Raw genomic sequence first — 25,243 nt, 5'->3', positions numbered from 1 at the left:
GAATAAATAACACAACAACAATTTAGACTGACAAAACACCGGATCCAGTGGCCTCTCCAGCAAATCACATTATCACAAATCCCAAACTGAAATTTGTAAACTTCTGACCTGCGGGCACAATAACCCTTCGTTCATTTATCGGCATGTTGGTTGATAGAATTTGCTTCTCCTCCAAAAAGCTGCCATAGTTCATTCCAACATTATCTTGGCTGTTGACCATCTTCCCACCCTTTGTAACACTGCAGTCATCAGGAGAGTTCCTAGAGAAATACAAGATATTTTCTTCAATTAATAGGATACTCAAGAAGGATCTAAAATCATATAGTAGAAGGTTAAAAATGTGGGAGGACAATAGAGGAGAGATAGAAAAAATAGAGAAAGGAATTGTGAATTGGAATAGAAAAGAATTGTTGTATTCATAGTAATGTTAACTTAATTCTTATATATCAGAAAGCGAGCAAAATGTCATGGCTCCTTCTTCAAATAACTCCATTTTGAAACAATCATTTCAAAATCTATCTGTAGCAACAGATGAATTTAGGAAAGAATGAAAAGAATGGTATAAAATAAATGACCAAATATAGATATTATGTGTGTGTGCGCACGCTATGGAAGAATAAAAGAATCCCCAAATAAAAGACTTATTTGTTTTAGTAATACTGTAGTTTACACTTTTGATATGCCAGCTCAAATATTCAGATCAGTGTATAGTAATAAAGTAGTCTTAATATTGCAATGATTGAAATCCAGACTAAATCTAAAAGTATCAATATATTCCCTATCCACAGAAAGTAAGAAGTTGGGATTGTTGGGAAATGTTCCTTACAAGGCTGATTTTGCCTTGTTTTGGGAAAATCTTGACCATCTGAGAAATAGCGCCCATGGATTCAGTGATCATTTCTAGGCTGGTATTATTCAGATCTATTGTTCCAGGCCTCACCTGTCTGCTAACCTACTGTGGTGCATCTTTAGTTACCTTTTGAACTCCTCAAACTGGATATCCTTTAGAAATCATAAATGTAGCCTATCGAGAACTGGGCTTTTAAACTTCCCTAAAACTGTGCCTTTTTCTCCCTTCCCTGTTACTCTCGAAGGCTTCATTATTCTGCTAGTCATCGAGGTTTGCAGCGTGGGTACCATTCTGGAATCCTCGCTCATCTGTAATGCTGCCAAGTCCTATTGATTCTGTTTTCGTACATGTCCTTTTCTGCTCTCTAATAATGCCACCATCCTACCGCAGGCCATTATCACTTCATGGTTGGACTATCGCAATAATTTTCTGGCTGGTCTTCCTGCTCTCAGTCTTTCTGCACTCCAGCCCATTGTCCACTCCCTATCAAAATGAACTTCTCTGACCTTTTCGATGTTCCTACACTTTATTCCCAGCGACACTGACCTCTTCTATTGCTCCTTGTCCACAATCTTTCATCTCTGGACTCCATTCCCTTTCCTGGCTGTCCTCAAGGCTTTGAACCTTCTTCATCCTCATCTTCACCTCCAGGCTTCTCTAGCTCCCTTCAAGTCTCTGGTGTTCCCCTCCGTTCCAGTGTCTAGTCCTTGAGATGCTCTTCAAATTATCCTACATATACCTTCCTTTGCAAACATGGGATTTGGCATGTTGTTTCAGTACATTGAGCTCCCTGAGAGCTAAGACTCTTTTGGCCTTTTTTCTATCTCATTTGTCACTCATCTAAAATGTTGCTTCTTGAGAAGCACAAAGAGCCCCTTTGGGGCTAAGAAAAACCTATTTTAGGAATTTATTTCATGTAGCATTAAATTTGGGGAAATGGATGTTAATTAAGGTACAACTTTGCAAAAGCAGTCGATTCTCAGTCTAATTAGAATGAAAGTCTGACACTCAGCTAGCAGTAACTTGTCAGACTTGGGTGGCATTTCCTGAGCCAACTGGAGCTCAACTTTGCATCTACGTCCCAGTGTTGGAACATTTCCTTAAAGTTTAGGACACCGGAATATCTCAAAGCCATAGCTCTTATTTTAGGCTTAGTAATTGCTTTTCTTTTTTAAGTCCACCAATCTGTGAACATTTGATACAGCCGTGCAGTGCTTTCAAGACCAAACAAAAGCCCTATCTGAAAACTGTATCATTTCAGCTCAAGGTAACTCGCCATCTTGATTCTGGATACATTGGAGTGAACTTTGCTTTTGGTCCATGAAAAAAGAAATGATGCTGAACTTCCTTTTCTTTCTCTAGTGGCCTTTGTTTTGAGGTTGCTAGTGATCATGATTTGGGCGAATCTTTTGATAGATAAAATTTTTCCTTGCGTGGAGGACATTCTGTGTGCTGTAACATCACTCTGTTATTGTTTGTCCTTCATTTTAAAGGACAAATGGCATGACGAGGTGATATCTTGACTTGTGCCAAGAATTAAATTCCAGGGAGGCGGAGCTGCACAGCCTTTAGCCTCACTCTCTCTCCCAAAGTCATCCAAGTCAATTGGCAAGACAAAAAATCAAGAGGAGTGGGTGGTGCTGGCCTGGGATGACTTTAATAAATGACTTTAGCATCTTTAATGTCTGGCCCAGCTCTGATCACGCTGCAGCCTCTATTCCAGCAGGGGAAGCCTTCCCATGTTCATGGTAGCCAGCTCCCTAACTCACTCATGGACTGATGGCTCATTAGTTATCCTCAATGTAGTTTAGCCCATTTAGCTCAGTTTGATTGGGGTGTGGCTGCCCCTCGTGCTAAAGCTTCTCAGAGCCACAAGGGATAGTGAGGTGACAGGCAGACACCAAAGGTGGATGAGCAGCTCTGAAAAGGGCTTGGCAAGCTCTCATCGGGCCACCTCAGGCTGCAGTGACTCCAAGGTGCGAAGTGCCTACTACAAGTGCCCAGAAGCACAAAATACACCCTGAATTAGGAGGCGTTTTTACCTGACTTATTTCTTCTTGTATCGGAGGTCGAGGCATCTTTTGATTCCTTCGATGCTTCCTGCCTCTAGTTGAAGTACTGTATCTGCATTTCAACTTCATCCCTTGAAACTTGTAACTTCAATGACAGTGATGGTCGTGGTCCAGAGCAACAGCACTCAAAGAACTAAATGAGTCATACCATCCTTTTGGAGGCAGCTACATGGTGGAGTAGATAGAGGGCTGGGCTTGAAGTCAGGCAAGACATCTTCCTGAATTAAAATCTCTCCTCACTCACTTACTTGTTGCGTGGCCCTGGCTAAGTCATTTCACGCTGTCTCCTTTCTTGATCTGAAAATGAACTGAATTTAGTATCTTTGCCAAGAAAACCTGAATGGGAGTCATTAAGAGGGAGACGTGACTGAACAACAACAGCGACAAATCAACCTTTTTGTCAAGGCGATAGAAAAAGCTGTCCAAATAAGACACAGCAAAATTATTGCTGGTCGAAGTAGGCAATACTGTTTCAAGAACTCCTATAGCTACAGTAGCAGCGTCTTCCTTTGCTTCACTCAGGGGTTCAACTACATGTGAATCCGCTGCTGTATCATTAAACTGCCCTTTGGGTCGTGTCTGAGGCTTCAATTGCCACCTTTGTCTCGTAATCTAGATGTGCAAAGGCTTCGTCCAGCATTTAGGGGGTGATGATTGGGGGGGGGGGCAGGAATAATGGTCAGGGAAACCATCTTGGATGTGTTCCTTTGGGTACTGTTCATGTCCTTCACCAAGTATTTGGTACCCTAAAATGATGGCTCTGGCCTGGACTGGAGAACTTGGAGACGGCTCACGAACCAACATGGGCTGCCTGGCCCAGGACGCGGTCGTCACGGTGCTCTAAAGACATGACTCGTTGGAGGAGATCGTTTCCTATCTAGTTCATACCTCACTCGCTGGTTTCTTGATGGTCACATTCACACACGATGCTCTACATGGCCAAGAAAGAGATTCTTAGAATCATAAACGTAAGCTCTCCTCGTGACAGAGCTGTCATTATTCAGATCATTGTTAACTGTTATTTAAATGTTCCACTTTAGTCTCCCTGCATCAGTGAGCTTGTGGCTGCCACTGCATGAATACGTTACCACGTGGTGGGGGAAAGCTTCTTGAAAAGGGACTTCTTAGTATGCAAAATCTTCTCTTTCCAGCAAGCTTCGTGCCATGTTCTCAGAAGGTAAAGCCAGCCATTCGTGTACCTTCAAACAGATCACTAATGCGCGGTATTTGAACCCTTGACACGCTTGCTAACATCCTCCATTTTATTTGTCAGTATTTCCAGAGCAAAATGATGCACTTTGTCATGAGTTGCTTCTAGAAATAATCTTTTAATGGGAGTAAAATATCTGAGCCTTTCATAGGAGTGTTTCCTTTTTTGCCATTTCTTTTTATTTTTTACATCATAATCTTTTATGTAATATGGCAATAATAGAATACATATTATTACAACGGTGTGATAAATTCTAATAAATGTGTTTGTATAAAAAACCCACTTTTACATTAAAGAACCCAATGTTTCATCCGTTTTTGCCCTCCCTGCCACCCCTCCATGAAGGCAGACAGTGTGATGTAGGTAGTCCACATATGAACATGTAATCCATAGCTCCTTGTTCATTATGTGAAAAAAGAAGCACGTGGCTTACGCTAAAGACGCTAAATTCCTGGAGGAAATAAAGAATTGGATGTTTCAACGTGCACCATATTGTTTTCCTTCGGTGGTAGTAGATGTCCAGTTTTGTCATGAGTTGCTTGGCGTTGGCCTGGATCCTTGCCTTATTGGATAATTAAGCCATTCAGAGTTGATCATAACAGGAAGTTGTTTTTATGACTTCGAACATTCTCCAATCCTGCTCGCTTCACTTTGTCTTTCCAGGGTTTTTTGATAGATTATCTTTTTAGTCTTTTTTTTTTTTGCTGATGAGCTTTTAGCAAGATATCTCTTAAATTGCTGAGGATACTCTAGTGAATTTAAGATGGTAAGTGTAGATAAAGAAGTGGCTTTGAAACCTGAAACGCCAGTGTTGACATTTTCTCTGCGATAGACTGTCTGTGCAGCCCTGGTTAGAGCATTTACCTCCCTGTGATCTATGTCATTCCTTTAGACTGTCAATTGCAGAGAAGGTTCTGACCTGCCTCAGTGGAAGGAATTCCCTCACCTAGAGTTCCCTATATTAAGGGAATCACAAATCCATGTCCCGTTTCTCAAGCTATTGTGAGTCCCCATTCTGGAATCAAACTCAGTTTTCTTAAGTTCTCTTTTAAAATGTAATGGTTTCTCCCACCCTCCTCAACATGGAATAAGTATTTAGAAGCAGTAAACTGGAGGAATTACTCTCTTATGCCTTCTATGCCCAATATAGAATCCTGTGCATTCTGTTTGCACTCATGTAGCAGCTCTGCCATTCTAAAAAGGTCTGCAATTGGAGCACCAACCTCATAGCAACTTTGTCCATCTGAATTCTCTGATGCCCCCGTAACCCACTGAGGCAACAATAGAAGAAGTGGGGCTACTGTTGGGGCTGCATCATTTTCTGAGACATGGAGCAAGTCAACAAGAATAAAGGGAGGAAACTGCTGAGAAGCTTCTTAACATGATATGGTAAGAAAGGTCTATCTTAATGCTAGCTAGCATTTCTACACTGTCCTACGTTTACAAAGAATTCCTAGAAAAGCAAAAAGACTCCAGCAAGTGATCAGAAGGATCATTCACCATGATCAAGTAGGATTCATACCAGGGATGCAGGGCTGGTTCAACATTAGGAAAACCATCCACATAATTGACCACATCAACAAGCAAACTAGCAAGAACCACATGATTATCTCAATAGATGCAGAAAAAGCCTTTGATAAAATACAACACCCATTCCTATTAAAAACACTAGAAAGCATAGGAATAGAAGGGTCATTCCTAAAAATAATAAACAGTATATATCTAAAACCAACAGCTAATATCATCTGCAATGGGGATAAACTAGACGCATTCCCAGTAAGATCAGGAGTGAAACAAGGATGCCCATTATCACCTCTACTATTTGACATTGTACTAGAAACACTAGCAGTAGCAATTAGAGAAGATAAAGAAATTGAAGGTATCAGAATAGGCAAGGAGGAGACCAAGTTATCACTCTTTGCGGATGACATGATGGTCTACTTAAAGAATCCTAGAGATTCAACCAAAAAGCTAATTGAAATAATCAACAACTTTAGCAAAGTTGCAGGATACAAAATAAACCCACATAAATCATCAGCTTTTCTATATATCTCCAACACAGCTCAGCAGCAAGAACTAGAAAGAGAAATCCCATTCAAAATCACCTTAGACAAAATAAAATACCTAGGAATCTATCTCCCAAGACAAACACAGGAACTATATGAACACAACTACAAAACACTCGCCACACAACTAAAACTAGACTTGAACAATTGGAAAAACATTAACTGCTCATGGATAGGACGAGCCAATATAATAAAAATGACCATCCTACCCAAACTTATTTATCTATTTAGTGCCATACCCATTGAACTACCAAAATACTTCTTCACTGATTTAGAAAAAACCATAACAAAGTTCATTTGGAAGAACAAAAGATCAAGGATATCCAGGGAATTAATGAAAAAAAAACACATATGATGGGGGCCTTGCAGTCCCTGACCTAAAACTATATTACAAAGCAGCAGTCATCAAAACAATTTGGTACTGGCTAAGAAACAGAAAGGAAGATCAGTGGAATAGACTGGGGGAAAACGACCTCAGTAAGACAGTATACGATAAACCCAAAGATCCCAGCTTTTGGGACAAAAATCCACTATTCGATAAAAACTGCTGGGAAAATTGGAAGACAGTGTGGGAGAGACTAGGAATAGATCAACACCTCACACCCTACACCAAGATAAATTCAAAATGGGTGAGTGACTTAAACATAAAGAAGGAAACCATAAGTAAATTGGGTAAACACAGAATAGTATACATGTCAGACCTTTGGGAGGGGAAAGGCTTTAAAACCAAGCAAGATATAGAAAGAATCACAAAATGTAAAATAAATAATTTTGACTACATCAAACTAAAAAGCTTTTGTACAAACAAAACCAATATAACTAAAATCAGAAGGGAAACAACAAATTGGGAAAAAATCTTCATAGAAACCTCTGACAAAGGTTTAATTACTCATATTTATAATGAGCTAAATCAATTGTACAAAAAATCAAGCCATTCTCCAATTGATAAATGGGCAAGGGAAATGGATAGGCAGTTCTCAGATAAAGAAATCAAAACTATTAACAAGCACATGAAGAAGTGTTCTACATCTCTTATAATCAGAGAGATGCAAATCAAAACAACTCTGAGGTATCACCTCACACCTAGCAGATTGGCTAACATAACAGCAAAGGAAAGTAATGAATGCTGGAGGGGATGTGGCAAAGTAGGGACATTAATTCATTGCTGGTGGAGTTGTGAACTGATCCAACCATTTTGGAGGGCAATTTGGAACTATGCCCAAAGGGCGACAAAAGAATATCTACCCTTTGACCCAGCCATAGCACTGCTGGGTCTGTACCCCAAAGAGATAATGGACACAAAGACTTGTACAAAAATATTCATAGCTGCGCTCTTTGTGGTGGCCCAAAACTGGAAAATGAGGGGATGCCCATCAATTGGGGAATGGCTGAACAAACTGTGGTATATGTTGGTGATGGAATACTATTGTGCTCAAAGGAATAATAAAGTGGAGAAGTTCCATGGAGACTGGAACAACCTCCAGGAAGTGATGCAGAGCGAGAGGAGCAGAACCAGGAGAACATTGTACACAGAGACTAATACACTGTGGTATAATCGAACGTAATGGACTTCTCCATTAGGGGCGGTGTAATGTCCCTGAACAACTTTCAGGGATCCAGGAGAAAAAAAAACACCATTCATAAGCAAAGGATAAACTATGGGAGTGGAAACACCGAGAAAAAGCAACTGCCTGAATACAGAGGTTGAGGGGACATGACAGAGGATAGACTTTAAATGAACACTCTAATGCAAATACTATCAACAAAGCAATGGGTTCAAATCAAGAAAACATCTAATGCCCAGTGGACTTACGCGTCGGCTATGGGGGGTGGGGGGGGGAGGAAAAGAAAATGATCTATGTCTTTAACGAATAATGCTTGGAAATGATCAAATAAAATATATTTAAAAAAAAAAAAAAGAATTCCTAGAAATTCTTTCATCTGATCCTCATAACAACTTTGTGAAGTGTATGCTATTATTGGTACCTTTCCATTACAGATGAGGAAATCAAGAACAAAAGAATTAAAGTTACATGTCCAGCTAGCATTTGAGGTGGGATTTGAACTCGGGTCTTTCTAATTTCAAGTCAAATATTCTATCCAATGTGCCATCTACATGTATCATTAGGTATAATTAGTATCCTGTCTATGATCAAGGGAGAATTGGGCTCAAATCTCCAGTAAAATAACTTTAAGTTATTTTAATGGGCATAAAAGAACTCATTTCAAACAATATTTATGAGAATTAAGGGAAAATGAATCAGGAAAATATAATATTTTTTTCCTAAAAATGGTTTGGAGTTTTTTTTAATTAATGGGAAAAGCACTTATGGAAAAAGTAATTGGGAATTTCACTAACATCCATTTATAAAGTGAGAGAATATCTAAGAAATGCCAAGTTTGTTGTTATTATTCTCATCCTGAGAATAATATTGTCAATGTCATTCTGATGTGAAGCTAGTTTAGTCAGTGATCGGGAGGATGGGCGACGTCCCCAACCAAGGAACAAATTAATCAATAGTTCAACTATTCTTCATTAGAATTCCAGGCTTAATAACAGTTGGCATAGGAGAGAGAGAGGGAAATGCAAGCACACACATGTGAGAAGGTAAGAAGAGTTAAAAGGCACTTTTTTCCCTCAAAGGACTCAAAACAAGAAGGCAATTGTGTGCATCCAACAGAATCATCAGAATTCTGGTGGCAGAAGTAATGGGGACGGCGTTTCAGAGGCTCTCCCTGAGCAGAAGCAAAGTCAGCAACGATTTGTGATTCTCCAAGTACAAACAGAAATCCCAGACGTAGAACCTCAGGCTACTTGTTGTTTCTATGCTGGCTAAATATTATTAAAAAACAATATTATCTTTTGTCTTAGAATCAATCAATTCTAAGAGAAAAGAAAGGTAAGCGCTAGTCAGTTGAAATTAAGTGATTTGCTCAGGGTCACCAGCTAGAAAATATTTGAGGCCGTATTTGAAGTCAGGTCCTCCTCCCTCCAGGCCTGGAACTCTATCCATCGTGCTCTCTAGCTGCCCCACTAAATTTTCTACTACACATAGAATCTGAATTTCTTTCCAATCTAATATTCACTTATTCTTCCTCTCTAAAATAAAGAGGGCACAATTAAAGTCATTTCCAACTCTTAGACAATTTGTGTTATTCATTATAAGTCTTCCTCTCCCTCTCTGTCTCTGTCTCTGTCTCTGTCTCTCTCTGTCTCTCTCTGACTCTGTCTCTCTCTCTCTCTCTCTGTCTCTGTCTCTTTCTCTCTCAATGTGGTTCAATCATTGTTCTGAATCAAGCTTGTCTCGCGATTTGATGACTGTACTTATGGCATACGTATAAAATTCCACTTGAGTACTATTTCTATTCCTTGATGATGAGGAGTTGGCACCGAGATTCCTAAAATTATGTCAGCAGCATAATCTCTGGTGAATCCTACCCAAACTTCGTAGGGGTCACAGAATTTAAAAATGGAAGGAACTTTGGAGATCCTGTAGTCCAACTTGTAAGAAATTGTCTTTCTCCTGATGAAATTACTTTGTGCCTCTTAAGGTTATGAAAATTGGAAATGAAGTAAAAACTAACGGTTAGCTAGAATAGATGCTCAACTAAAATGATTTTTGACTGTGATAAGGCTCTTTTGCCTCATTTTTGCTTTTGAAAAAAGCTACATGATATTTTGGTCAAACTTGTAGTTTCACTACTCTCTCCCTCTTCATCTCCCTCCCTCTCTTCCGCCCTCTCTCTGTCTCTCTCTCTCTCTCTGTCTCTTTGTCTCTCTGTCTCTCTCTCTCATTGCTAAAATTTCCTCTACTTAGGTAAATCAACTTCTTAGTAACCCGTTGGTGTTGGGTACCGAGTGGTTAAATGACTCTCCTATGGCCACAACGAGTGTCAGAGGCAGAATCTGATTCCAAATCTTCTTGAAACTAGATAAGGAAGACTTTCACATGCTGAACAGACTGTTGAATTGAACCAGAAATAGTTAAAGGACCACAATAGTAGGGGAGAGCTAGAGGAGAAGGAACTTGGTGAATTGCAGCATGGTGTGTCAAGGCAGTGGGTTTCATTCGTGATCAGCCTCCCAAGGGTGCTCTGCACAATCTGTCCAAGGACCAAAAGTGCACAAACCATCCTTATTCCACAGGGTGCAAAGATGAAAGGAATGCTAGATGTGACCTGTTGAGGTCCAATAGGCTGAAAGCAAAACCTGTTCCTGGACTGAAATGTAACAGCCCTCTACTTCAGTGCAATGAGAGTTGGTTACTAACAAAGACCACCTTGTGCTGTGGGCATTTTTACACTTGTTTGTACGCTTGCCTGCTCACAACTGCTTTGGATCTTGGGAGCATCACGAGCAGATTGTCCATTTGGTTCCAGCCAAGCAGGCTAGAGACACTATCCATGCTCTTTGCATTGAATAATGGAGGAGAGACTAACTTCAACTTGACTACAAATTCTCATTTCTCCATTAATGTAAACATTGGAGGCTGAAGGGAAGGAAAAGTGTCTGCTAACTGTAGACAACATAACAAAGTCAACTAAAGTTGCCAGTATTTATGCCTGCTGAGTTCCAAGTGCTGTGCTAAGTGTTCGACATACAAACAAAACATTAGTTCTGTATCTCAAGGAACTCAAAGTCCCTTTGGAGAGTCAACACAAGAACAGCTATGAACAAACAGAATGTAGACCATATAAATTGAAGACAGGACCTGGGTTCAAATTCTACTGTGTGACTTTGGCACTCTTTCCCTGGTGATCAGTTCCTTCCTGTGTGAAATGAGGTTGTGTCTGTCTGTGCTATGTGGCCTCCTGGGTCCATTTGGGTTCTAGATCTTTGGTGCTACGGTGGGCTTTTTGCAATGGCAGTGTGGTACAGAGAAGGGCATGAAGGATCTGGTGTCAGAGGGCATGTGCTGAAAGTCTACCATTAACACTTAGCCCTATCATGATGTTGAGCAAGTCAATCTCTCTGCTAAAGGAGGGTGTTGAAAGTTTTTGCACAAACATAACCAAGTGAAGCTACAATTAGAAGAGAGGCAGGAAATTGGGAAAATATTTTTGCTGTCAGTTTCTCTGTTTAATTCTCATTTCCAAGGTAAGTAAGAAATGGATTCAAATTTTTCAGAATAATAACCATTCCTCAGTTGATAAATGGTCAAAGGAAACAAAGAGGTAGTCTTCAGAGAGAAAAAAAGCCAAGCCACACAAAATACATACATGAAAAATTCTCTACATCACTAATAAGTAAAGAAATATCAATTTCTCTCATTTCCCCTCTCAGTACTACTTCACACCTACTAGACTGCTAAAGGAAGCAAAAATGGGAAATGGCAAATGCTGGAGAAGCTGGAGGGAAACAGGCATATTCAGACCTTGGTGGTGGGACTGAGAATGGGTTCAGTCGTTTTGGAAAACAGTTTGCTTCTATGTTCTCCAAAATATCAAACTGTGCTTACCCTTTCACTCAGTGATACTACTAAATCCCAAAGAGACCAAATAAAGAGGAATAAGATCCATATATAGCAGCTCTTTCATGGGGGAAAGATTTGCAAACTGAGGCTACTGATCACTGTAAAAATGGCTGAACCATTTATATTAATATAATGGAATACTGTAGTGCTATAATAATTGACAAAGGAATGACTTCAGATAAACCTAAGAAGATTTGAATGAAATGGTTCAAAGTGAAGTGAGCAGAATCAGGAGAACTATTTATACAATAACAGCAATATTGTAAAGACAAACAACTTTGAATGATTCAGTGACTTGTCAACATAAGGACCAATGACAATTTCTGGGGAGTCACGATGAAGCATACTACTCACTTCCCATAGAGAGGTGATAGACTCATTAAGCAGATTAACCATTTTAAAAATGGCGCCCAATGTGGGCATTTGTTTTGCTCAACCATATAAATTTATCACTTTTTATTGGTTTCTTTGGACAGGTGGAGTAAAAGACAAGGTGGGAGAGAGTGTGAATCCAAAAAGCATAATGAAATTGATTTAAAAAATAAAATAAAATAAGGGGTTAAAACTCAATGGAACTTAAATATCTCATCTAGATTGATATAATTAAACCTATGAGCCTATGCTACAACTATGAAATATTTTGTAGTGCAAGCAAGTTATTTTTGATTAGGGATGAGGTGGATTTTAAAGTCGGATATGGTGATATACAAGCCACAATCTCGATAACTTCCCAGTTGACCTATAATATAGGTTCTTCCCCCTTCCTATCACCCCCATTTTACTTTATTATTTGTATGAAAAATATTTTAAATGGCAGTGGCTTCCATTCTACCGAAAGTATTCTGTTTCATGTCTTAGTAAACATGCTAAGGTTAAAGTTGAAGAATACCAGTTGCTTGGGAAACAAGGTCCTTCCCAAAAACCCTGGCATCTTTACTTTTGAGTTAAGACTCAGAGTACAAGAACTGTATTCTTACTGTCCATCTGTTTATAAAGTAACTAGCACTGACTTAGATGCTTATTGACTGGCTGACAGCACCAAGATAAACAATTGACAACAACAAAAAAACCACGCATACATGCACAATCCAATCTTTCTTTTCTATGGAGTCATTCATTTGGTTTTATGGAAATGTATTGTTCAAGAAACCCAAGTAATAATTTTTTTTCTGTACAAAAAAACTGAGCCAAGAGATCTGATTCTTTACTTGAACATATTTCTCACTAAATCTTAGCAAAATCTTACATAATAACTTTCCTTTGAAGTAAGTTGCTATCAAAACACATTAAATTCACCTTCTACTGCCTTTCCTGAGCTTCCACTGGTGTTGACCCACCCTCTCTGGAAGGGCTCAGGGAGCTTCAGCCTGAGCACCATATTTGCTGACACCCTCCTCATTGTTTTCATCTCTGTGTGTGTGGCACTGCTAACTGAGGGTATAACTTGGGTACCGGTTTACAGGCCAGTCACGTTTAGGAGATTAAAAGCTGAAGTGGAAAAGCAGAGCAAAACATTGGAAAAGAAGAAAGAAACAAAAAAGTGGAATCACTTTGTCATCAGCAAAAGAAGAAAACAGAGAGGCAGGAGGAGAAGCCGAAGAATAACAACAGGGATCTGTGAATGGTTTGAATGAAATCGACATCTACAATTAGCTTTGGTTTTACTGCCCTGATGGGAATGTTCAACTCCATATCTGATGGCAGCGTGTTGGCAAAGCTTCCCTTCATGCCTCTTTCCTAATTCAAGGACTATTTCATCATAATCTGTTGGGAGAAGATTATACAGACTGTTCCTTCATCATGCTCTCTAGCCTCTGTACCTTATTCAGAAGATGCTTGGTCTTGCTCCTTCTTGGGCTGCCACCAAGCAAGCCAGGGGTTTTCTGGGTCCCCCGTATCCAGCTGGAAAATTCTCCTGAGACCAAACCCAAAAGCCTTTTCATTTCTTTCCTCCTTACTCAGACACTCAAACCAAACTGCCCCTATTTCACTTTGAGTAGCAGACACTGTTAGCAGCAAGGGCCCCTTCCCAGCTTTCTGAGCTAGTCTCAGTCCTCTGAACATAAACGGAATGAGAACGTCCGACACGATTCATGATTGTGCCTGTCTGTCAAAGCTGAAAGTTTAAAATACTATGTGTGTGTTAGATAAGTTTAAGTGGTGTTTGTGTGGTTGAGACACAAGGGCTCTTTCCTGTTATGCCTGTCATATTCTTAGAACATTTTTGGTGTGACTCAGCTCAGAGTTCTGATAGGTGTTATCTGCCATGGAAAAAGGCTAGGAATGAATTCACAGGGAGGCGAACTGAACTCGGACCTAGGAACCCGCAAAGAGAGAATTTGGTTTATGAATTTTTTCCCAGCTAAAATATTAGGTGATGACTGACCTGAAGGAGACCTTTCTTTGTGCCACTTCATGCATTAGATAATCTTATAATCCTAATAAATACACCTTGTTTTGGCATGTTAAAAAATTGGGTTCATAATGGTAAAATGCTTTGCAATCATTGGATTACTTTTTATCAACAACAATTTACAGAAATCCCAACCTACCTCATACAAATGGATCAGTTGGGGAGTTAAGATGGAGGCTTATGAGCAGCAAAAGCTGAAAGCTCTCTGACCACCCTTCCATACCAGTCTTTAAAAAGCACTTCAAAAAGACAGCCATCCAAAGCCATCAATAAGGTGGAGGCATGAGGCTCTCCTGCTGAACACAACTTGAAAGGTAGGCAGAGAGAGTCGATTTGCACAGTATAAAAGGGAGAGGGGAAGTAAAACCAGGCTTGATGAACCCTACTCCCTCCCTGCCTACCACAATGAGACCTGCAATTAGAGGTGGGCTCACTTTGGGAACCAGGGCAGGGACTGCAACTTCAAAGGAACATCTCATACGCACCACTTGAGGTTCTGAGCTCTGACAGGTGTTGGCAGGGAGGAACAAGGGGCCACCTAGATGGGCATCTCGGCCCCTAAACTGCCTACGGTGAAGATTTGATCCCCGGGCAGGTTAACTCTTAGCTTAATCTAGTACAGCAGCAGAGGAGCAGAGCAGCTTCAGTAAACCAGCAGAAGGCCTAGCCTATAGTCCACAGTGGGGGGAAGAAGAAAGAGTAAAGGAGTAAACAACAGAAAAAAGTGTGTGAAGAGAACCCCCATCCCCTTTAAGGATCACGTCCTGAAGTCCTACCTGTGTATTGCATGTGCCACATCATGTCAGTGCACTTCAGGGTGGGTCACAGGATAGTGACCTAGGACCTGAAAAGGAGCAGGTTAGGATTCAAGGGTAAAGCAGAAGATATAAAAGAGGGAGTTCCAGGAAGTGGCCTCTCTATGTTCACTCAGGCACCTGGTGAAAGGACAGAAACTGAGAGAGAGTCATGTGGAGAAGCACCATGTAACTAGTTTAGAATAGACTTCTTTCTCTCTAGCTGTCTGCCTTTTCTTGTTCAAGTAAATATTAATAAGCTTTATGGAAATTAAAAACCAGAGTTTAATTTAGCTTTAACAGAAGGTAATGATAGAAAATTTCTATGGGGATAAAGACCAAGGAAAACCAGCAGAGGATGACAGGATCCAATGAACTTCAAGCAAAACTTCAAAAGAAACTGGGAATTGGACTCAAGCTCTGGAAGAGCTCAAAAAAGAATTCACAAATCAAAAAAGACAGGCTGAAGAAAAATGGGGAAAAGAAAACAACAGCTTAAAAAGCAAAATAAGTCATCTGGAAAAGAAGGCACATGAATCCTAGGAAGAAAACAGAATCTTAAAAGCCAGAATTAACTTACTAGGAAAAGAAGTGAAAAAGTTAAATGAGGAAAAGAATTGTTTGAAAAGGGTATGGGAATGGAAAGGGTAGATTCAAAAGTCATGGGAAAAAACCATTTTTTAAAATGTTTTTAAAAAAATTTTTTTTATTTTTTTTAAATTTAAAAAAATCATTTTTAAAATTTAAAAAAATCAATTTAAAAAAATTACAATTGGGCAATAGAAGCTAATGACTATAAGAGATATCAAGAAACAAAATAAAATCAAAAGATTGTAATAATAGAAGAAAATTGAAGTATTTCATTGAAAAAATAACTAACCTTGAAAAATAGATGCAGAAGAGACAATTTAAGAAATAGAAATCCTAGACATCATACTATAGAAAATTATCTTTAAAAACTGCCCTGATATTCTTGAACAAGAGGGTAAAATAGAGATTTAAAGAATCCAAAGATCACCCTTCTGAATTAAATTCCCAAATGACAACTCCAAGGAATGTTATAGCCAAGACCTCCCAAGTCAAGGAGAAAATACCATAAACACCCAGAAAGAAACAATTCAAATATAATGGAGCCCGTCAGGTTACACAAAATTTGGCAGCCTCCACATTGAAGGACCAGAAGGCTGGGAATATATTTCAGAAGGCAAGAGAACTGGGTTTACAACAAAGAAACAACTACCCAGCAAAACTGACCATATTCTTTTTTTTTAAACCCTTACCTTCCATCTTGGAGTCAATACTGTGTATTGGCTCCAAGGCAGAAGGGTGGTAAGGGCTAGGCAATGGGGGTCAAGTGACTTGCCCAGGATCACACAGCTGGGAAGTGTCTGAGGCCAGATTTGAACCTAGGACCTCCTGTCTCTAGGCCTGACTCTCAATCCACTAAGCCACCCAGCTGCCCCCATGACCATATTCTTTTATGGAAAAAATGTAGTCATTTAATAAAATAGAAAATTTTCAAAACATTCCTGAAGAAAATACCAGACTTAAGCAGAAAATTTGATGCCCAAATATACAATTCAAAAGAAGTATAAAAAGGTAAATAAGAAAAAGAACAAAATTTAAGGGCATCAATAAAATCAAATAGTTTATATTCCTATATGGGAAGATAATATTTATAACTCTTAAAAGTTATCATTATCATAATAATGAGAAGAAATATACATAGAGGGTGTGGTAGTAAACTGATTAGGATATGTCCAAAAATAATAATAAAACTAGGGGTGAAAAAGAGGGAACTACTAAGAGAAATGGGAAAAGAGAAGTAAAATGGGATAAATTATATCACATAAAGAAGAGTGTGGGGATGGGGGGAAGAAGCCTAATACAATGGAAGGGAAGAAGATGTTATTGATGGGGAATACTTAAACTGTACTCTTATTGGAGTTGGCTTAGAGAAGGAAGAACAGCCAGGTTCATTGCAATATAGAATTGTATCTTGCCCTATAAAGAAGTATAAGGGGAATAAGAAACTCAATAGTGGGAAGGGGAGTAGTATAAGGAAGGGTAAGGCTAGGTGTATAATCAAAAGACCCTATAGTAGGAGGGGAATAAAAAGAGAGGTGGATGGAGAGGGGAGTGATATAAGGGAGAAGGAAGACAGGAGACTGACTAAAACAATGGAGAAGAGGGAAAGAGTGAAAGGAGAAAGGGCAGTATTAAAGGAGAAAGTCAAAATGGAGGGGAAAGTGCAGATGGTAATCATAACTGTGAACATAAATGGGATGAATTAACCCATAAAACTGAAGCACATAAAAGAGTGAATTAAAAACCAGAATCCTACCATATGTTATTTATAAGAAACACACTTGAAGCAGGTAGACACACAGGTAAAGGTAAGAGGCTGGACCAGAATCTATTGGGGTTCAAGTTGAGACAAAGAAGGCAAGAGTAACCATCATGATCTCAAACAAAGCTAAAGTAAAAATAGATTTCATTTAAAGAGATAAGGAAGGCAATTACATCTGGATAAAAGGCAGCATAGATAGAGAAGAAATATCAAATCTCAATATATATACATCAAATGTCATAGCATCCAGATTTTAAATTTTTTTTATTTTTAATTTTTTTTTTAGAAAATTTTATTTAGTCAATTTAGAACATTATTCCTTGGTTGCAAGAATCATATTCTTTCCCTCCCTCCCCTCACCAAACCCCTTCCCATAGCTGATGCTCAATTCCACTGGGTTTTACATGTGTCCTTGATCAGAACCTATTTCCATGTGGTTGATGTTTGCCCTAGGATGATCATTTAGAGTCAATATCCCTAATCATATCCCCATCAGCCCATGTAATCAAGCAGTTGTTTTTTTTCTGTGTTTCTACTTCCACATTTTTTCCTCTGAATGTGGATAGTGTTCTTTCTCGTAGAACCCTCTGAGTCGTTCAGGATCACTGCATTGCCACTAATAAAGAAGTCCATTACATTCAATTGTACCACAGTGTATCAGTCCCTGTGAATAATGTTCTCCTGGTTCTGTTCATCATACCTTATAGCACAATAGTATTCCATCATCCACATATACCACAGTTTGTTCAGCCATTTCCCAATGGAAGGGCATCCCCTCATTTTCCAATTTTTTGCCACCACAAAGAGCTCAGCTATGAATATTCTTGTACAGGTCTTTTTCCTTATTATCTCTTTGGGGTACAAACCCAGCAGTGCTATGACTGGATCAAAGGGCAAAGAGTCTTTTAGTGGCCTTTGGGCAGAGTTCCAAATTGCCCTCTAGAATGGTTGGATCAATTCACAACTCCACCAGTAATATTAATGTCCCCGACCACATCCCCTCCAACATTCATTACTTTCCTTTGCTGACATTTTGGCCAATCTGCTAGGTGTGAGATGATACCTCAGAGTGGTTTTTATTTGCATCTCTCTGATTATAAGAGATTTAGAACACTTTTTCATGTGCTTATTAACAGTTTTGATGTCTTTAACTGAAAATTGCCTATTCATGTCCTTTGCCCATTTATCATTTGGAGAATGGCTTGATTTTTTTGTACAACTGATTTAGCTTTCTATAAATTTGAGTAATTCGACCTTTGTCAGAGGTTTTTGTTATAAAGATTGTTTCCCAACTCGTTGCCTCCATTCTAATTTTGGTTGCATTGGTTTTGTTTGTACAAAACCTTTTTAATTTAATGTAATCAAAGTTATTTTACATTTTGTAGTTTTTTCTAGCTATTTCTTGTTCTTAAAATCTTTCCTTTCCCCAAAGATCTGACATGTATACTATTCTGTATTCACCTAATTTGCTTATAGCTTCCTTCTTTATATTCAGGTCATTCACCCATTCTGAGTTTATCTTGGTGCAGAGTGTGAGATGTTGACCCAAACCACATCTCTCCTATACTGTCTTCCAATTTTCCCAGCAGTTTTTATAAAAGAGTGGATTTTGGTCCCAAAATCTGGGACCTTTGGGCTTATCATAGACTGTCTTGCTGAGGTCACTTACCCCAAGTCTATTCCACTAATCCTCCTTTCTGCCCCTTAGCCAGTACCATATGGTTTTGATGACCACTGCTTAATAGTATAGTTTGAGATCTGAGACTACAAGGCCACTTTCCTTTGCATTTTTTTTTCATTATTTCCCTGGATATCCTTGATCTTTTGTTCTTCCAAATGAACTTTGTTATGTTTTTTTTCTAATTCAGTAAAAAAGGTTATTGGTAGTTCAATGGGTGTGGCATTAAATAAGTAAATTAATTTGCGTAGGATTGTCATTTTTATTGTTTTAGCTCATCCTACTCATGAGCAATTAATGTCTTTCCAATTGTTTAGATCTAGTTTAAATTGTGGGCGAGCATTTTATAGTTGTGTTCATATAGTTCCTGTGTTTGTCTCAGCAGATAGATTCCTAAGTATTTTATATTGTCTAGGGTGATTTTAAATGGAATTTCTCTTTCTAATTCTTGCTGCTGAGATGTGTTGGAAATAAATAGAAATACTGATGACTTGTTTGGGTTTATTTTGTGTCCTGCCACTTTGCTAAAGTTGTTAATTATTTCTACTAGCTTTTTAGTTGATTCTCTAGGATTCTTTAAGTAGACCATCATATCATCTGCAAAGAGTGATAGGTTGGTCTCCTCATTGCCTATTTTGATAACTTCAATTTCTTTATCTTCTCTAATTGCTACTTCTAGGGTTTCTAGTACATTTTTAAAGGAGAAATGAAAGGAGCTTAAAGAGGAAATAGATACTAAAACTATACTTATGGGGACCTCAACCTTTCCCTATCAAAACTAAATAAATCAAACCAAAAAATAAATTAAAAGTAAAAAATAATAATAATAATAAATTAAAAGTAAAAGAAGTAAGGGGAGTGAATGAAATGTTAGAAAAATTAGAGTTAATAGATATCTGGAGAAAATTGAGCAGGAATAAAAAGCAATACACCTTCTTTTGAGCAGGACATGGTACTTTCACAAATTTGAAAGTGTACTAGTGAATAGTGATGATGTACTAGGGCATAAAAACATCACAAACAAATGCAGAAAAGCAGAAATAATAAATGAAACTTTTCCAGATCATCTTGTGATACCAATTAGAATGAATTAGGGTTCCTAGAGAGGCAAATTAAAAATGAGTTGGAAACTAAATAATCTAATTCTTCAAAACTGATGGGTTAAAAAACAAATAATAGAAACAATTACTGATTTTGTTGATGAGAATAAAAATATATCAATAAATCAAAATCCCTGGGATACAACCAAAGCAGTACTCAGAGGAAATTTTATATTCCTGAGTGTGTATATCAACAAAATAGAGGGGAAAAGTGATCAATGAATTGAGCATGTAGCTAAAAGACTAGAAAAAGAACAAATTAAAAATCTCCAGATAAAAACTAAATTAGATATCCTAAGAATTAAAGGAGAAGTTAATAAAATTGAAAATAAAAGAATTATTTAACTAATAGATAAGACTAGGAGTTGTTTTGTGAAAGAAACAAATAAAATAAAGTGTTGATTAATTTAATTTTAAAAAAGAAAGAAGAGAATCAGATTAAAAATATCAAAAAAGAAAAGGGTGCTTTCACCTCTAAAAGAAAGGAAATTAAGGCAATAAGTTTTTCACCTAATTATATGTCAATAAAATGAAAATTTAGGTGAAATATTTTTGGAAATATAAATTGCCTAGATTAACAAAAGAGGAAATAGCATGCTTAAATAATTCCATATCAGGAAAAAAGAAATTGAACAAGCATCAAGGAACTCCTTAAGAAAAAATCCCTAGAGCCAGATGGATTCACAAGTGAATTCTATCAAACATTTAAAGAACAACTAATCTCAATACTATATAAACTATTTGACAAAATAAGCAAAGAAGGAGTTATATCAAATTATTTTTATGATGCAAATATGGTACTGATACCCAAGTCAGGAAAACCAAAACAGAGAAAGAAAACTACAAACCAATGTCCTTAATGAACATAGATGCAAAAATCTTAAATAAAGTACTAGCAAAGAGACTACAGCAATATATCACAAGTATTATTCATTATGACCAGGAGTGCAGGGTTGGTTTAATAAGGAAAACCATCAACATAATTGACCATATCAATAATCAAACTAACAAATCTCATAATTATTTCAATAGATGCAGGAAAAGCCTTTGACAAAATACAACACCTATTCCTATTGAAAACAATAGAAAGTAGAGGAATAGAAGGGTCTTCCTCTATATAAGTAGTACTTATTTAAAACCATCATCAAGTATAATCTGCAATGGAGATAAGTAACAAGCCTTCCCAATAAGATCAGGAATGAAGCAGGGATACTCATTATCACCTCTATTATTTAACATTCTGCTAGAAATGCAAATGATAGCAATTAGAGAAGAAAAAAGAAGTTGAAGGGATTAAAGTAAGCAATGAGGAAACTAAATTATCACTTTTTGCAAATGATATGATAGTATACTTAGAGAATCCTAGAAAATTGACTAAGAAACTAATGGATTAATAACTTTTAAAAAGTTGCCATACACAAAAGAAACCCACATAAATCATCAGCATTTCTATATATTTCCAACAAAACTCAGCAGCAAGAGTTAGAAAGAGTAGCTCCATTTAGAATCACTCTAGACAATATAAAATAGTTGGGATTCTATCTGCCAAACCAAAAAAGGATTATATGAACACAACTACAAAACGCTTTTCACACAATTAACACTAGATCTAAACAACTGGAAAACCATTAATTGCTCATGGGTAGGATAAGCCAATGTAATAAAAATTATAATCCTGCCTAAATTAATTTACTTATTCAGTGCCATACCTATAAAACCAGCAAAAATGTATTTATTGAATTAGAAAAAAATAACAAAGTTCATCTGGAAGAACAAAAGTTCAAGAATATCAATGAAATCAATGAAAAAAAAAAGTGGCCTAGCAGTTCCAGATCATGAACTCTGCTATAAAGCAGTGCTCATCAAAACAATCTGGTCCTGGCTAAGAGATAGAAGGGTGGATCAATGGAATAGACTGGAGATAAATGACCTCAGCAAGATAGTGTTTGATAAACTCAAAGATCCCAGCAAAGTGAAGTGAAAAGAATAGGAGAACTTGGACTACAATAACAGCAATATTGTACAATATTCAACTGCGAAGGGCTTAGCAATTATTCGCAGCACAATGATCTAAGATAACTAACTCCAAAAGACTCATGATGAAAAATGCTATGCACAATCAGCTACTATGCACAAACTGAGGGAGTTTGAGTGCAGATAGAAGCATGCCATTTTTTTTCATTTTATTTTCTTCATAGGTTTCTTTCTTTGTTGTGTGTGTGTGTGTGTGATATGTACTTTCATCCATAACATGATGAATATGGAAATATGTTTCATTATAGCACATACACAACCCATATATATTTGATAATTTCATATATAATTTGATAATTGCTTTCCCTCTGGGGACGGTGAGGAAAGGGAAGGAGAGAATTTGGAACTCAAAATATTAGCAAACATTTTAAATTGTTTTTAAATGTAATTGAGACAGAATAAAATATTACTGCCTAAAAACACTTTGGTGTCACCATGTGGGGAGACGAAGTGACTTGAATGATGATCAAGATGATCATTTGTGTGAGTCACCATGCCCAATGCAATGGTTTTAAGAGTGAGCCAGCATTGCACAAGATGCCTATAGCCTGATGACCACTGAAGCTTCAGCTATTTGAACCTGAACTTTCTCCTTCTAGACCAATGAGATCCAGTTTTTCTGCATCTGAGAGCCCAAGGGACATCTACTCTATAAACTATGAGTGAATTGGGTACCAGGACCAGGAAATGCTCACAAGTGTTGATAATAGCTCTCCTCTCAGGTGGGAAGAGACAAAGTCATTCTTTTCTCCTTTGGAGAAAGAAGGCATTAATAGACAAGAAGTTGTCTGGATTTCTTTTTAAAAAATATTTTGCTCTTTGGAAAAATTCTGTGTTTAATAACATATCAAAAATTGGTCAGATTTTAATGAGTATGTTTAATATTTATGGGGAAAAACTCATGCTTTGTCGCAAGCATAAATAAACAAACAAATAGGATTCATATTCATATGTGTACAGGTCCAAGTAAACAATATATACTTGTGCCTCATATATACAATTTATCTGATGACTCCTCCATCTTTAAAAATATAAAATCATTTTGCATCATTTTTCAAACAATAAATGATTCAAAGATAAAACCTCCCATATTTGAGCATGTTGTCTTTCTAGATTCTTTGTTTTGAGAATTAAATAGTATGTTATACTTTCAAAGGAAACTTTCATTTAATATAGGACTAAATTCTACTGCGTCTGTCCAAATGAAAAGAAACCATATTTTTTCTCAGAGTAATTCATCATTACTACTTTGAAGAACTTTGAAGAAAAGAGCAATTTCCACATTCTTTCTGGTGTTTTCATTTCAAATTCTATTTTAAAATACCTTACCTTGACCCATTAACTTGATTAGAGTTACATTCCATCTTGATAGTGACTCTGGGTGGGGGCTGTGGTAGCCAGTCCTGCTGAGGGATACGTGGACTCATCTTGGAAGTCTGTCCATATTCACTGGAGGAGGATGCAGTCATCTCAGTCTTACCAAGGTGTGGCGTCCCGTAAGCACATTCAAATAATGATTGATCCTCACTCACCACTGATAATGCTTCCTGAAAACCAAAAAGCAAACTATTATTCAGAAAACTTCCATAGACAATCAGCAACAAAGGCTTAGAACAAATGTTGAGTTTCCATGATAATTTGAACTGAACCACAGATTTTTTTCCCAAGGACTCAATATTCCCATCACTTGCCAGAATGCAGAGAAAGTCTCTTTCTGCTTCATTTTTTCTGTTGCATTTATTTGGAATAGGTCAGCATTGAAAAACTCTGCTAGATTTTGAATCATAATAGCTGCATCTCCAACAGCATATAACATCCATATTTACCTTACCTCAAGAAGGTTGAATTACAAAGATTCTATAGAACATTCAACTTCATATAAAGCTGTCTGACAAGTGCCATCTGCCATCTAAATATCTACTGAATGGTATTAAAAACAGATTCACAAATCAGTAGTATGACTAAGCATAAAGCAAGGGTTGGCTCCATTGTAGTTGTATGCCTAAGAAACTATGGATAAGAAGTTCCTATCAATTTCTTGGAAAGAAAGTGAAAATTAAAGAAAGAAAGGACTACCAGAGTTCTCTAAGTTTTAAAAATGCACATTGGATTCATTAATTTTTCTATCTCCTAAGGATTTTTCCATTTTTTTTACTTTCTTATTGTATGTTCATAAGGATATGATTCCCCACCAGTCATGTTTAGTTGTATTCCAGAAAATTTGGACTGTTTCATCATTATTATTTTCCTTTACATTATTATTTGTTCTTTGAGCCATTCATTATTTAATATTTCATTGTTGTCTCAATTTGGATCTGTAATTTAATTTGTTGTCCAAGAGCCAATAACTACTTCTTTGTGACCATAAGGTCAATAAAAGGTGTTTTACCTATGTATTTTTATGTTTGTTTCAAATTTTTTATCAAAGTTCCATGTAATGCTATATTCCTTTGGAATCCCATTTAGAAGATGCCGTAAGTCTTTTAGCTCTAGTTTCTCCAGCAATTTGTTCAGTTTAAGTTCAATTTATTTTCCCTTTCATTCTTTAGTTAGATTTATCCAAGACTGCTAGAGGAATATTGGAGCCTCCTGTCACTATTGTATTACTGTCTGTCTTTTTGTTCAATTAATGTTTCCTTTATGAATTTGGATGTAAAGGCATATGGAGTATATAAGCTGATTACTGATAACGGTTTGCTATCCTTTCAGCATGATGTAGCTTCCTTGTTTCCCTTTTTTACATTTTGAATGTTTGTTTTTGCTTTGTCAGATAACACAGTTAGAACTCTTGCATTTACATGGTGCACAGTAAAAAAAAAAATCAACCCTTCAATTTTTGGTGTAGGTTTTTGTTTTCTAAATGTGTGTTTTATAAGCAACAGATTGTAGAGTTTTGCTTTCTTATCCAATTTGCCACTCATTTCCATTTTATTGGATTGTTTAATCAATTCACAGTTAGAGATATGAGACTTAGGTTTATATTCTTCTCCATTTGTCTCTGACATCAGCTTTTCTCAAATTATTATCCCCCTCCCCATTGCATTGTTACCCCCCCCCCCCCAGTACTCTGTTTCTTCAGTTAACTTAGCTTATTCTCATATTAGGCAACCTTATTTCCACTGACTCTTCTCTTCATCTTTGAACTTTACCATTTGTCAACCATTTCTCTCTGGGGTTCTACGTATTGGTTCCTATTTCCTTC

The 25,243-nt window shown here is 37.4% G+C and overlaps 1 protein-coding gene and 1 pseudogene across 5 annotated transcripts in view; one reads left to right on the top strand and one right to left on the bottom strand.

Moving 5' to 3' along the window:
- Nucleotides 1-25,243, bottom strand: part of ERG (ETS transcription factor ERG) — a 175,031-nt gene that overhangs the window by 44,223 nt on the left and 105,565 nt on the right. For all 5 annotated transcript variants that reach the window (XM_007493097.3, XM_007493096.3, XM_007493095.3 and 2 more), the window contains 2 exons: nt 23,371-23,588; nt 109-260 (listed from right to left, as the gene is read on the bottom strand). In XM_007493097.3, coding sequence (XP_007493159.1) covers nt 109-260; nt 23,371-23,510 — 292 coding nt within the window. In that variant the 5' untranslated portion in view covers nt 23,511-23,588. The remainder of the gene's footprint in view (nt 1-108; nt 261-23,370; nt 23,589-25,243) is intronic.
- Nucleotides 3,677-13,647, top strand: LOC103098395 (calcium load-activated calcium channel-like; annotated as a pseudogene).

Source organism: Monodelphis domestica, chromosome 4, assembly GCF_027887165.1.
Source record: "Monodelphis domestica isolate mMonDom1 chromosome 4, mMonDom1.pri, whole genome shotgun sequence".
Classification (NCBI taxonomy): domain Eukaryota; kingdom Metazoa; phylum Chordata; class Mammalia; order Didelphimorphia; family Didelphidae; genus Monodelphis; species Monodelphis domestica.
This window is presented reverse-complemented; position numbering and strand designations above follow the sequence as displayed.